The 15,407-nt window shown below is 41.6% G+C and overlaps 1 protein-coding gene across 3 annotated transcripts in view; it reads left to right on the top strand.

Annotated features, from left to right (window-relative positions):
- cbfa2t2 (CBFA2/RUNX1 partner transcriptional co-repressor 2) overlaps positions 1-9,386 on the top strand; it is a 34,771-nt gene extending 25,385 nt beyond the window's left edge. For all 3 annotated transcript variants that reach the window (XM_046383183.1, XM_046383185.1, XM_046383184.1), the window contains exons 4-11: positions 110-199; positions 2,184-2,368; positions 2,459-2,712; positions 4,455-4,540; positions 4,769-4,961; positions 6,475-6,543; positions 6,719-6,909; positions 7,525-9,386. In XM_046383183.1, coding sequence (XP_046239139.1) covers positions 110-199; positions 2,184-2,368; positions 2,459-2,712; positions 4,455-4,540; positions 4,769-4,961; positions 6,475-6,543; positions 6,719-6,909; positions 7,525-7,860 — 1,404 coding nt within the window. In that variant the 3' untranslated portion in view covers positions 7,861-9,386. The remainder of the gene's footprint in view (positions 1-109; positions 200-2,183; positions 2,369-2,458; positions 2,713-4,454; positions 4,541-4,768; positions 4,962-6,474; positions 6,544-6,718; positions 6,910-7,524) is intronic.
- Positions 9,387-15,407: the final 6,021 nt, after the last annotated feature.

Genomic DNA, 15,407 nt, shown 5'->3' with positions numbered 1-15,407 from the left:
TCTGGCATTTCATTCTCTCTTCAAGAATGCTTTTTTAACACTGGTGTTCAACCTTTTAAAGCTTAACACTGATAACCATTTTCTGAACTTCACTTTGCTCTTCTTCTAGAATTCAACAGTTACTATCGAGGAGTTTCATTCACGGCTTCAGGAGGCAACCAACTTCCCCTTACGGCCTTTCGTTATACCCTTTCTCAAGGTAAACATATGTTCAACCTCCTCTCCATCATGCATATTTGCTTTCATGTATTTCGTTAGATTACTTCCTTTTTTTTCCAGCAGTTTTTTTTTCTGTTCCCTCTCAGTTAAATTTTAATCCTTACTCCCTATGGCTGGCCAGTTCTCTGTCAGATAACAGATCCTTGACATCGACATAACCCTTAGTCAGTATAATCAGAATAGTCTATGGGCAATAACATTACAGTTTATGAGTCATGAAGGAAAACTAATAGATTAATTACACTTTATTAGTGTGCTTCCAGGACACATTGCAGTATTCTATAAATAGGCATCGGTGTAGGTTCTAATTTAACAAACTGCTTCTCTGCAGTTCAAAGTAACTATCAAGATTGTGTGTGTGTTGATGAGCAACAGATGAGTGTGTGTATTAAAAGGCCTCTTGAGCCCCATTTGTAACCAGGGGAGTCTCCAAGTGTATACATTTTAGGAGCTCCCCTTGGTGAAGCAGCCCATAAATCTCCAGTCCGTTGTGCCGCTGGAACTTCAAGCAGTCAAAATCTACTCTCTCTCCATGCTTACCTCTTACTCACCTTTGGAGCCCTTCCATCTGTCTGTCTGAGAGAGCTGAGACAAGAATCCTCTGTTCCCCTCGTTCTACTAATTTATTACGAGAGGGTGGGGTCCACACAACTTTATTCCAACTCCCTGAGAGAGGTCTGTCTTCAGAGAGAAAAGGCTGAGGGAGAAATAAACAGATGGGACAAAGTCATGGGGTGAGGAAGTGGAAACGAGAGAGAGATGGGTGAGGAGGAGAGAGAGAAAAGTGGGAACTCGGAAGTGTGAAACATGCCTATAAAGCGCTCCCTTTGCTTTTTATGGGCTTCAGCGCGCCATATGGAGCCGCTGTCCCGTTAAAAGAGCATTCAGCTGCCAAGGTGCCGCCAATCTAGCATCCGCCACGCTGAACCCTAGAGAGCTCTCTGCTCAACCGACGCACAGCACATGTGCTCGCTAGCTGGGGCCCCAGGGAAAGAAAGGAGGCAGAGGAGCATGAGGGGATCAGCATAAGAAATGACAAGAGTGTTAAGGATAGTACAACATAAAGCAGAAGGCATCAGCATGTTTGTTAAGAAGGTATACCAATAGGGTTGTGTGAGAAAGATGCTGTAAGTATCAGCTAGTCGAAAGGTCAGATCAGAGGAGAAAGGGGTATAGGATTACAGAATCTGCTGGATGATAGTTGAAAGCTCTATGTGATCTGAGGAGGTCAGAGTCACGAAATGAGAACGGTATGGTTATTTAGCTGGTTTGTTCGAGAAAAGGGAGTGAGGAAGTGGTGTAATTGCAAACACACCAGAGTCTGTTCGTAATTAGGGAAGTACGGGGAACAGAAAAGTGAGATGGAAAGATAGGATAGGAGACAGTTACAAATAAATATTTAAAAAAGGTAAGGAATGAGGGAGAAGTGTAGTCATCTTCTTCTTTTGTTTGGAAAAGTTTGAGTTTATAAGTCTCTGTCTCATTGTGTCATTGTGTATATTTATGTTGTGACCAACATATAATGCTCCGCCCTCTTTCCATGTGCAAGGGATTAGTAACAAACTTCAGCAGCAGTTTAGAAAACTCCATGTGAGCCCAGGGAAGCCACATCCACAGAAAAACACCCAGACCCAAATTAAACTTTACAGCCAGACCTCAAAGAGTCAGTGGTGCTCAAAGCCCCCTGTTTCCCAGACTGGCGTCTCCCGTGAGAGGCACATCTACACTGTCTCTTTGCTATGTTACACTGTTCAACAAGTTCTGGTCTGTTTAATTGACAAGCTGTGTGGTGCTTCTCTTTTTCTGTCTTTTTTGCCTCTGAATGAGTCTGTAGTGTATCTGATAAAAGGCTGAATATGTGAATGGCAGATGGCTGACAATTAACCTGGGACAAAACTATTTTCTTTCTTTAGCCCCTACTGTGAATTAAAATGAGACCTTACCATTTTTTTCGTTCTTGCCAGGCAAACCTTCCCCTTTTGCAGAGGGAGCTGCTTCACTGTGCACGGGCAGCCAAGCAGACCCCAGCCCAGTACCTGTCCCAGCATGAGCATCTCCTGCTCAGCACCACCTTGGCCTCCTCTCCAGATTCCTCTGAGCTACTGATGGAGCCCCCTGAAGTTGGTACCAAGAGACACAGCCCCAGCAGGTTAGAACAACAGTATGATTTATGTTAGCGAAAGCAATCATTTATAGCCATGCTCATTTTTTTAACCACCCAATGTCCTCTCTTCTTTAGAGGTAAAGAAAATGGTTTCCACGAACGTCCACCAGTAGCCATGGAGCCTGCCGCCAAACGAATCTGCACCATCAGCCCCGCTCCCCGACACAGCCCTGCTCACCCGCTGCCCCTCAACACCCAGCCTCACCCGACCCCTCCACCCTTGCAGCACTATGCCCTGGATGACATCGCACCACCACACATCCTGCACCGCGAGCACAGCCAGCGCATGTTAGAGATCCGTGAGCTCAAAGACAGACCAAGACTCCCTGGTGCGTAATGCAAAATTATGCATACTACATTAGTGTTTGGATTAATGACTGCTGACGTTTTATTTATTTCTTCCACATTAGTCAAGATGGCAAGTTCAATCTCAGTCATGGCTGGAACCATGAGAAAAGATTCTATTCATAAAAACAGACAACATCAGGCATCATTTTCCTACTTTTCTTAGTAGTGAATGATAGTTGGCTACCATACATCTTCATAGACATTAAACCAGTTATCAATCATGCAAACATTCCCGCAAACCACTCAAACACCAACAACCTTTACTTTAACATGGGTCTTCACAGCAGTGTGAATGCAAGTGGCTGACAAATTTAGACATTACACTTATTAAAACAGAAACGCACGCAGATATAGTCTGAGAGGGATAACGGGTGGTCTCTGTGTTTGTGTAGCTTTCCCTGCATATCTCAGGAGTCCATGTGCATATAAACAGAGCCATACTGTCCAGGCAGTGAGGGTTGGATCTACTCTGGTGTATATCTGCCCTCCATTTGGGGCTTGTCAGCACACAGTGGAAACAGCAGTAGCTCACAGACACAGACACACACGTACAGAAACACACCTTGATATGTTCATGGTAGAGGTGATGTGTTTACGAGGTCTTAGTCCCTTGTCTGACAGCCTCCCGCCTGCCTGCCGCCACTTAACTCATAGGCACACACACACACGCACACACGCAGGCACACATAAACACATCAGTCCACACACTTGTGGCTTTGAACTGATGAACACTGATGAGAACCAGGAGTAGAGAAAAGGTCGAGAGGAAGGCTAGAGTGTGTGTGCTTATGTGTGTGTGTGTGTGTGTTAAGGAATCATTATTCTCTTAAGTAGGCCTAGTTTGCACGTGGCCTCTTGTTGGCTGTTTGTCACTCAATTTTAATAGTGTGTGGTTTGCTGACTCTTTGTGTGTGTATGGACATGAATCAAGAGGTTTTGGGCTCTGCATGGGCACAACCTTGTGTATGCAAACTATTAATACTGTTTAATTGTACAATTACATACTGTTTAAGTCCTAGTGTTGTGTAATAACTGAATCAGATAGTTCGGTAAGTGTGTGCATGTGTGTGTGTTCAGGGCTGTAATGGTCTACAGTGAGTGTCAGAGCGGCTGGTTGTGTTTAGAAGTGGAGCCGCTCCACTCAGCCTGAGTGTCTCCCTACTGGAATGCTGTGAGCTCCAGGAGGGAAGGCGCTAAGGAAGAAGTTTGGGGAGAGTGTGTGTGTGTGTGTGTGTGTGTGCGCTTGTGGTTGACAGCTGACTTCCAGATGTGTGCTGGCTCTGTGCGCTGGAAGTCTGTTTTGCATCACAGGCTTCTCCTATTCGTTTTCACCCCACCTTTCTCTCTCACAGTCCCTCGGTCCATGTCACATCTTTTGTTGCTTATTCATTTACTTTACTTCATTGCTGTCACTCTTAATTCAGGATGTAAAAGGCTGAGGCCATTGACTTTTTAAGTCATGTCTATTCTGCTCTGTGAGAAACTATTTTTACCCAATTTATGATTCCCACAGGATGTCTTGTGGTGGATTAATGAAGCCACTGTGTGAGTTTTTGATTGGGCTTGATACATTTTTTGTTGACTTAAAAAAAAGCACAATTTTGCCACAGATACAGAAATAAACATACCTTTCATTCACTTAATGTCATCTGTGGCTTCTCTTACATTAACAAGAATGTTAATCACACTGGCCTGTGGTCTGTCTTGTGTGTGTTTTAATCAGGCACGAACGGGGGATACCGCGAGGAGCCGGTGGACCACAGACTGACAGACCGAGAGTGGGCTGATGAATGGAGACATCTGGACCATGTAAGTCTGTAGACAGGCACCACTACTCCTAAGGGCTTGTGATATAGAAAGAATGTAATATTTAATTTGTTTTACTGGAGTCCTATTCTAAACGGAGTTTTAACTTCTCAGAGGATGAAAACAGTGATACATCTCCAGCACATCTGGAGGTTATTTGGATGATGTCTTTCATAAACAGCTGAAAGCAAATTCACTGTAAAATTTTGTGCATCCCTCTTCATCCTCTAGGTGTTGAACTGCATTGTGGACATGGTGGAAAAGACACGGAGGTCAGTGAGCGTGCTCAGACGATGCCAGGAGTCGGATCGCGAGGAGCTCAACTACTGGAGGCGGCGCTCGAGCGAGCAGGAGGACCCACGCAAAGGAGGCTCAGGCTCGGCTCCCTTCTCTAAGACACAAAGCCCCCACTCTGCAGAGTCGGGTGGGTACTGCTATTTTCAATTCAGTTGCTGTTAGTATGATAATGATTTTGTCATTTCTCTGATTGGCACCCAGTGTTTTCTCCAAGAGGAGGTTTCTCTGTGGTCCCTGGGATGAAACCAAGCCTATGGAAATCAGTTAGTTGTTACACTTAAAGGGTCACTTCATTTACTGACCCTGACTGTATTATTTGGCCATGCAGATAGTTTGGAGGTATCCACTCCTAAACCTTTGCCAGACTAGAACATGGGAGTGGATACAATTTCATTTGTGTGATGTGAGGTTTGGATGCTTGACACAGTGTTGCCACTGCAGTTGAAATTGGCTAATGGTAAAAAAAAAAATCTCAGACACAGATATTGAGAACATGTAAAATACGATATTTTTTAAATTCTAATTCAGACAAACTGGTCCTTTATGTTAAATATGAATATATGATAAAATAGGCAGGAATATCTTGACAGGAAGATATGACTACTGACATTTCACTCTGGGATACAGAGGTTGGATACTCAGGTCAATAGCAATAATGATGTGAAGTGAATATTCTGGGGTGTATTTGAATGACAGAAGGTCTGAACACTAACTAGGGACAGCCTGTCTTCTATTTTACACTCCATACACCGTCTAGTGGTCATTGACAGAAATGCAGCAAAGTCACATGTCAGTGTGTTAGTGCGTCCCTCCACAGTCTTCCAGTCTGTTGTGTACTGGCACAGTTCTCTCTGAGTGCCAGCCTTGTCGTCCCCCTGCTGGTCCATAGTCACAGACAGGTGCCAGGAATGGCCTCGGCCATATCGGCCACAGAAGGGCTGTCCTGCCGTTCTGCAGGCACAGAGACCCAGAGCTGGCTGATTCACAAGAGCACCATCTGGGCCCCCAGCCGGGAAGCCTGCCTGCCTGCCTGCCTGCCTGCCTGCCTGCCTGCCTGCCTGGGCTTGGGCTGAGGAAGACTGTGGTGGGGGTGGAAATGGCAGCAGGGATGGTGTGTGCAGTCTCGGTTGAAGAGAAAGGATGCAAATGAAGGAAAAAGGGAGAAAGTGGTTGTGAGACACAATGCATAAGAGATGGAGAAAGAGGAGATGAGTCAGGTGGCTGTGTTGGAGAGGCAGAGCCCGGGAGCAACACAGAAATGTATTGAGATGCAGGGAGAGAGGGAGATCTGAGGAACAGACAGAATGTTGACACAGCTTGTTGGTCTGCAGTTTCCTCCAAGCCAAACACATTCCTTTCTAAAGCTGTCAGAACTCAGATCAGTCCAAGACTCAGATAAACAACATTCATGTTGATTGTGTGGCCCAGATATGCAGACTTGTTTGCATTAACGACAAAATACAAGTCTAGATGACAAAGATAATATCTCTGCCTGCCTATGTGTCCTTTCTTTGTAAGCACCTGTTAACCTTGATTGGGCTGTCAGTCACAAAGTCGGCCATTATTTCAACACTGAATCATCTCAATATCTTTATAAGCCTTGGCAGGTGCTAATCCCTTCTGTGTCTGCTTTCCTGCAGACTCCCAGCGTGACTTCGCTCAACGGCCAGGCTCAGCATACGTTACAGATGAGATCTGGAGGAAAGCTGGTAAGAACACCATCAAATTTTAAATTTAAATTACTGATGTGTAATGCAAGTATATTTAGTTAAATGCAAAGCTAATCATAATGCATTTGACTTGAACTACTGTCAAGATTACAGATTTTTACTGATACAATACAAGCTGAGCTGAGGTTAAATCATGTGTCCCCCCGATATGTAGAAGAGGCAGTGAATGAAGTGAAGCGTCAGGCCATGGATGAGGTCCAGAAAGCAGTAGCAGAGGCTGAACAGAAGGCTTTTGAGATGATTGCTGCTGAAAGGGCTAAGATGGAAAAGACTCTGGCTGAGGCAAAGAGGAAGGCTCAGGAGGATGCCATCATGGTCATCAACGAACAGGAGGATTCCAGTGAGGTGAGCAGAAATATAACAGTTGTGAACATGAAGCACAGAGTCATTCTGCACACAAACACATGAGGTTGTTTTTTTTATTTGCAATCAGTTTATAATTAGATGTACACAGTCATACTTGAAGCTGAAAATTCAAATACAGCATCTTTCAGGTCGCTGTTTTGTTTTTTTGGGACACAACTCACAGGAGGCTCACTTTCATCCTTCATTTTCACTGAAAAAACTCCAGAACTCTGTTATTTTTCTATTTGTCCGCTACCAACCAACAGACAGACAAGGACATAATGGAACATTTAGCAGCTTGGTATATATATCAGTTAACAGAGCTTAAAGGAGAGTGAATATTTTTCTTAAATTTGTCATGCAGGCAGGAACACAACTCAGTATTAATAAAAATGTTGCTGCATATCTGCTGAATGTGTCAATAGGCAAGTGTAGACTCAAAAGTTCAACATATCACCATAAAAGGTCATATCAATGTTGAGTTCACAGCTTTTTTTCAACTTTTATTTTGGAAGAGGCATACCCAAAAAAGAGACATATTTGCATGTGTGATACTTCATTCCTGTCCTCACATTCCTGTGAAACTGAAGTGGTTGTCTCTTCTTTCTCCCTCAGTGCTGCTGGAACTGTGGTCGCAAGGCTAGCGAGACATGCAGCGGCTGCAATGCTGCTCGTTACTGCGGTTCCTTCTGCCAGCATAAAGACTGGGAGAGGCATCACCTCATCTGCAGCCCGGGACTTCAAGCTCAACCCAAACCAGTTTCTGCTATCACTGCAAGCAGGGCAGCTGCAGCAGCAGCAGCAGGGGTGTCTCCTGTCGTTCTGGCCGGTGTCAAGGCACCTGACAGTGTGCCACCAGTCTCCAGTCCTGGTGGAGATAAGGCTTCTGTCGCTTCTCGCTCCTCCACTCCTTCCACCCCCGCCTCGGCCGCTGAGGTCAACGGACACTAGGAGGTGCAGGGCATCAGCAGTGAATTCGTCACCTGTCCTCCTCCTTAATGGGGAAGAACCGAATCACCGGAAAGAGACTATTTGTGGGTCAAGTTAGGATAACAGATTTCTCATCACACTCTTTGGCAGATAAAAAAAGAACAGATTATGGATGACTGTTTGAGTGATATGTCAACTGGGACTTTGGCTTTGGCATAGAACAGAAGGACCCGTCTCGAATGCATCTATTGGATGAACAGAGCTCCCTAACAGATGGAAATGTGTTTGTCTTCGTCCAAAAAAACCCCAAATCTTGGATCTGCGAGGAGCGGAAAAAAACTGACAATTCATCTGAGTTTATCTCAGGCTGCAGTATAAAGACATCTCCCCCTTGAACCAATATTCTCACTTTGTTGTGTATAAATTTAAGATGGGCAGGTGGGGGTGGGAAATGTAAACAGTGTAATAGTACCAGCCATAAAGCATCTGTCTTCGTCCTGTAGAAACAATCTGACAGTCATCTCTGCAGCTCTCCTGTATACATAAATATTTGCTCGCCAACTTCTTGTCAGGTTTTCATATGTGTGTGAATCCGTATGTCAAACGGTTGTGCCGTCAGTGAATATTGTACAGCGTATGATTCCTTTGTCAAAGCAATATTAAAGTGAAGTGTTCGGGTATCTCAAACCGTTTTCTGCATCACCAAAGTTTTCAGTCGCTAAAAAGAGAGTCGTTGTCATTGCCTGCAACTGTCCTTGTGAACAAGATGATGATTATACAGTAACCCCACATCATATCTACTTTAACGCTATGCTTAACTAGGAACTTCATAATGACCTTAACCAGGAAAAACACTATTTTTCATTTCTGATGAGACGCTTTCAAAGAACAGAGAGAAAGGTGATGGTGATTGGATCAAGTAAGCGCAGGAAGATGCAGTTAAGACTTTATTCTGGTTGCAGTTACATTTTCGCACTTGCTCACATCACCACTTGTGTATGGCAGAGTCAGATGTTGCTCCAAATCTTCCACCATTGCAATTTTCGCTTTAAAGGACAAGGGTAGGTTGTAATACAGCTTTTTAAGTAACATTTTCAACAAAAGAAGAGATGAAGGATGACAGATTAAATCAGTTTCACTTTATTTCAGATCATCAGAAGGGAGAAAATTCCCGGCGGTGCTTACATTGCTGTGTTGCAGGTTTAGAGCAGCGACTCTGTCCCACGGAGAATCTCAGGAGCTAAACTATATTTGTATGTACAGATGATTCTGTTCTTTTTTTTTCTTCTGTCGCAGTTAGGTTAAAGTCAAAAGTTTAGTGAGGAACTTTGATTTATCGTACTCTGCTGTTACAAATGAGACGTTGTTTTTGTTTGTTGTAAGATGACTTTGTAAAAAATATTATGAGAGAATGCCTTTATTTTGTGAGCCACAATTTTCTTCGTTCTTTAAACACGTTCTTTTGCTATGAGGCATAACTTCATATGAAAAAAGATATCTTGACACAAAGTACGAAATAAAGAAATAGAAATACTTCAAAACAGTTATTCTTTTCTCTGATTGACTTTATGTTGTGATGAAATAATCATAAAGTATTGTGTCAGAAGGGAAGCATTAGATAAAACATCTCTGTAAGTACTGAATAACATACAAAAGGCTACAAAACCATTCAGAAACTAAATACAGTTCATTAAACAGAATCCAAAATGTGGAGTTTAACCTTTAAGGTTGTTAAGCTAGTACTGCATTTATCAAGGTTTTATTCTTTCTCTGCTGGGAACATATTCTAATGAAGAATTTCAACAGAGCTTTTAGTACTTTCAGATATTTAGTTTTTTGTGTCACTGGTGTCCAGCTTCTCCAGAGGTCTGCTGGATTTATTGAGCGCAGAGCAAAACAAATGTCACTTTGATAAAACAGCCCTTTTCATTACAAACCAGCTTTATATGGAACCACAAAAGGTTCTGAAAGCAGTGAATAACATAGCTTCAGGACACTTTTCTGAAAAATAGCTTAGTTATCTTACTTACCATGGATGTCTAAACATCACTTCATTGTTTAAAATATATATTTTTCAGAAGAAAACAGATTATAGATGGCATTTGCTTCTTAACCAAACTGTGAAGTCGGGATTCATCTCAAAAGCCACACAAGTCTCTAATTTTTGCATCCTGTTTGTCTTTATGTTATGAATCATTCAGTGACTCCTGATGAAATATGCAAGAGACATCTTTGAATCAAGGTATGAAGTAATAAGCAGGCTCTCCTCGAGGCTGAATTATTCTAGTGGATGGGAATTCTATCATCCATAATGTTTCATGTTTTCCATCTCTGAAGTTAGTTAATATTCAGGTCAGTTCATATTGAAGGTCTAAATTAAAAGCTGTAGGAGATTAACTAACAGAAAGAGTTACTGTAGTCATCACTTTGTTTAACAGCAAAGAAGCAAAATGTTCTCAACCTGAGAAATGTGTAATATCAGGTGTAGCCATTAGGTGGCAGTATAAGCCATGCTTTGAGAAATGACGTGTCTTTGCTTTCCTTCTTGTTGCTACCCATACAATATGTGGGTGACTTGTTGCAAAGCTCTGTGGTGGTGAAAAGCAGGAGCTGGTCGTATTCATTAACAAGACTTTTTTATTCTGAGGGGCTATCTGTCTCACAAAGTGTATGAGCAACAAAAGTTTCAAAATACTCATTATGATATTAATTAATTATACTAGTATAAATATTTTTAGTATTTTAGCTTAACTGCAGCAATTCATTTGGCGTATATTTTACATTCAGCTCCTTTACTCAGAGGGTAATTTAGCTATTTGTAAACACTGACTCTATTCATTCATTTGTTAGTTTGTTTGTTTGTTTATGTTTTACAATTTTGGTGTCCAAATGACTCATCGGTGCAAAACGTTTTGGAATTCACCCAGTAGATTGCCTCAGCAACCCGGTGAGAAATTGGCTGCAGTGGCTGCATTGTAACCTTTGGGACAAATGTGTCCTTTAAAGTATGTCATCTTAAAGTTCTTAAACAGACAACCACACACTCCTAGGGGCAACCTAATAACTAATAACCTAATAATTAACCTAATGTGCATGTTTTTGGTATTGTGGGAGGAAGCCGGAGTACCCGGAGAAAACCCATGCAGGCACAGAGCGAACATGCAAACTCCACATAGAAGGGCCCAGACCGGGATTCGAACCTGGAACCCTCTTGCTATGAGGCCACAGTGCTAACCACTGCACCACCGTGCCGCCCCATAATAACAATAATAAATACTAAAACACTTAAATACCAAGTCACACAATAATACAACCAAACTAACTTGGCGAGGCAGTGGTAGACCAGCAACCCCCATGATGTGCAAAGTAAAATTACAGAAAGTGTAAGGTAATAGTAGTCATTAAGCAGAAAAATGGTTCCTGTGAGTGTTTTTCAATTATATAGTATCATAGTCTAGTATTATCAGTACTGATGAATTATGCATATGTAAAATTGTAGTGTTGTAGTTAGCTGAGGTGGAGCTACTTTCAGCTGTTTTATATCTCACTAAAAACTACAGCTGTCAAATAAATGTAGTGGTTAGTATGGGAGTTCCTTCACAAATGCAGAGGAATATATACACATCATTAAATGGAAACACTCAAGTAACATGCAAGAATGTCAAATTTGTACTGCAAATTAATACATGTACATAGTTATACTGCATTACTGTGGGTATTTGCACAGTTCTCAGTTGCTGATAATAAAATCTTGTGCCATTTGTCTCGGTAAGCAGCATTCAGTTGTGTCTCATGATTTTTAAGGGACAATAGCCCATGATTATAAAGAGTATTAATTCATCATTAGTTGATCTAAAAATGAAATGTGACTCATCTGTTGTCTAGAGGTATTTGGGTGTGTGTCAGTGTGTGTGTGTGTGTGCCAGAATCAGTGTTGCTTTTTATTTCAGTGCCTGCGTGTGTAGTGGCAGGATTCTGACGTTTGCATTATGCTGAAGATAAGATATTGAGTGGTTTCATGCTGGGTTTCAAATGTTGCATGGACACAGCAGAATTCTGAAGTTAACTTGGAGGTTTTGTGCCTGGCACTGTGTAACCTATTCACACAGCTATCGGCCTATGTTGTTTGGAGTATTGGGAACGCCCTCTGTTTATATTAATAACTGTTCATAAGTTTATGTTATCTTTATCTTACCTCTATCATAATCTGCTTATCTTATCTTGTAAGAATGATTGATTATTCATTCTGTCCCGCATCAAAGATATTGTTTTTATTATTATTTTTATGAGTTAGCAGCTCTTGCGTCACAAGTGTATCAGGAAAAACTAGACTCAGCGAACACACAGTTGTTTGTTTGTATGAGTTGGTCTGTGACTGTCATGCTGGGCATCCTCTGCTTGTTCCTTGGCACAAGTGCCACAATGCAATGTTGCAATACTTGTAGTGAGAGGCTGGTTTAATTATGTGCCTGGTTTCTGTCCCAACTCTTTGTTAGAGGCAGAGTAATGGAAGTCACTTTAAATTCTGCTTGTGTTCTCCTCTCATGATGTCTGAAAACACACAATGCAAAGCAATGATACAGACAAAATATTTCTCTCCTTCTTTCACTCTTTTATGCTTCATCTCTTTATTCACTTTTCGTTGTTATATCTTTCTTATAGCAAGTGAATCATTCCTATAATAATCACTGAAACTAATACAGTTATGTGATGATATTTAATGATTTTATGTAATGAATCATCAGTCTCCCACACAGCAAAGGGATAACATTTAACTACTTCTACAATGACCTTTAAAGATGCAGCAAACATGCACAACAAGAAAATTAAAGTCTTCAACAACTTAATAACTCTTCTCTATCTTTCTATGTGTGGAATACTGTTAGCTTTTCATGTTCAACTCCTTTTGAAATGTGATCACATCATCATTTTCGTAACCTAGATATACGTCTCTGATACAGGTAAAGACATTGCAGCACAGATATGTGAGAGATGTGAACTGGAACAGGTACAGAACTAGATGGTAGCTGCACTTGGAAAACAGTACTAGTACCCAATGGATTACTTATTACTCATGTAGTACTCATGTATACCGTTTAACAGTTTTCCTTTAAAGATGAATGTTCATAAGGTGTGACAGAAAGACATGAAACCAAGAGAAACTCTGTGCATCATGAGGAGGTAGACATGAACCACAATAGAGACAAGAGTCTGCAGCCATGTAAGTGGATGATCATTTGGCATAACCATGTTTCAAGATAAATGTTATCATGCTAACACACAATTAAAATAACAGCATGTTGATATGAAGCAGGGGCAAACTTTACCATATTCACCACTAACTTTGGCATGTTAGCAGGCTAACAGCTGCTAATTATCACTCAACAAAATGTACTGAGGATGAATGGTATGTCATTTGTTTTGGGTCACATACCCAAGCAAAACTGAAATTTTGACATGGTGGTTGTCCTGTTAAGGGATCACCAGAGCTGTCACAATTCGCCTTGTGGGGGAACATAAATACCCCCATCAAATTCTATGGCAACTGATCCTCACCAAAAGGCACATTTGCCAGTTTCATCATGAGGCTGGATAAAAGCTGAGAGGACCACCAAAGTCAGACTTCTTAACATCTGTACTAAATATCATGGCGAGATGTTAGAGTGCAGTGAAGAAAGAATCTAAAGCTCACAAAATTACAATGTATGCATCACACAAACCCAGTGCACTCGACAAACAAACTTTGATGTACAGTGTAAGGGGAGCTTACACTGTGTCTGCCACCTCTGCTCAGCACTGGAGAATTGGTCACCTTGCAACATCACAGAGAGGCAAAGAGAGCATTGGAGCTATATCTCATGCTGGACATCACAAGGCATCAAAAACTCATTTTGATGATGAAACTTTCCACCCCATCTATCTTCACACATTCACGTTTCTCCTTATCAGTGTTTTTCTCTCTTTCCTTTCGGTCCTTCTCTAAGATTTGCGAATGGATTTTGACTGAATGCTATTATGAACACTTAAGGTTCTTCAAGGTCAGGACTGGTTTATGGTGATTGACAGTGAGGCAAAGATTTGGACACTGCTGCTGTGCTGAACCTTCACGAAAAAAACGATAGAAAGTAGAAAGCTTTTGCATCTTCTGCGCAACACAGCACATGCAGTCCTAATGTATGATCAGTACGGAAACATTTGCAAAAACTGTTTGCGTATAAACTGTTAGGTCTCAAGCACACCACTAGCGTGTGTTAATTAAGTTTACAGTTTTGAAGTATGGCACAAGTCAGTGTGAGGAGTCTCTAAGTCAATGAGGACTAGTGACTCAGTCTTTGAGAGGTGAGACACCCTCTGAAACCTCCCACGCAATCACGTTTCCAGGGTGAAATGGAGATACTGAGGCATGAAATTGGACAACAGCTGTTACTTTGTCACCTTTGGCCCCCAGTGTTTGGATTTCTGTGAAGACAAGCTGCACTTGAACATGTCAGAGCCACAAAAAATATTTATTGTCTGGTGCCCTGTTTAATTTACATGTGTTTCTTTGTTCTGCAATCATTGAAAATAGCTTGAGCTTTTTTCTTGCCGTCCCTTATATGCACAACTTTTGTTCTTTTGTTCACTTTTGTTCACTGAGAGGTGATGCATGCTTTGACTTTGGATGCCTTCTGTGCATTCCCTTCTGCACAGTAAAGTAACCAAGGAAGGAAATGACAACAGGGAGGAATGAAACAGGACAACAGATGTCCTGTGGCCACCTTAGCCCCGGCCTTTGACTCTCTGAAGTGATGAGATGTGTTTGCACACATCAGAGCCAAGGGCACCTGCCTGAAAGAAGATGAAAAAGGCCTTTATTTTTCATTCTCTCCTGCTAAAGGAGAAGTACACATAGAGACGTCAGTGTTATTCAGAGGACCGTATGATTTGAAATACTTGTGCAGGGTTTAAACCTTGACTTCGGCTATTCACTGGCATCCCACATTCTGTTCAAAGAAAAGCATGTTTCACAATCATGAAATGAATAATAGGAAAATATTACTTAATTAAAATGAATAGATGTGCCAGTGCTTACTGTCAACCTTTTCATTTATTCAAATCAATGTATTGAATACATTAGTGCTAATATGTTTCAGTATCTTATCGAAGTATATGACTCCAAAAAGAAACCTCTTGTGACTCCTGGCTTGTATTTTGAGAGAATAATTCATTCCACTGAGGTTTCAGTATACGCATTTTTCATCGAGCAGCAGCAGCAGCAGCAGCAGCAGCAGCAGCAAGGAATCCTGACATTGTCTGAGAAAATGGAACAGAGACTGTGCCAGTTAATCCCTCATGTATCTCCAACATGTATAATAAATCAGGTAGAACACTGCATGCACACTGTTTGGCTTGGACAGCAATAGCTACAGGATGAATGTATATTTTGTGTCCTGAAGTTACTAAGAGCTGGACACATTTTGCTCCTGACAAAGATTTACATTTAGAGGCATGCCAAGTTCTTGTTCACTTTTACAGAAGAGCAACGGAAAGCATACTGACTGGAAACATCACCAAATGAAAAGGTTTGT

Source organism: Scatophagus argus, chromosome 3 (genome assembly GCF_020382885.2).
Source record: "Scatophagus argus isolate fScaArg1 chromosome 3, fScaArg1.pri, whole genome shotgun sequence".
NCBI classification, from domain to species: domain Eukaryota; kingdom Metazoa; phylum Chordata; class Actinopteri; family Scatophagidae; genus Scatophagus; species Scatophagus argus.
The sequence above is the reverse complement of the archived record's forward strand: the minus strand, read 5'-3'. Positions and strand labels throughout refer to the sequence as shown.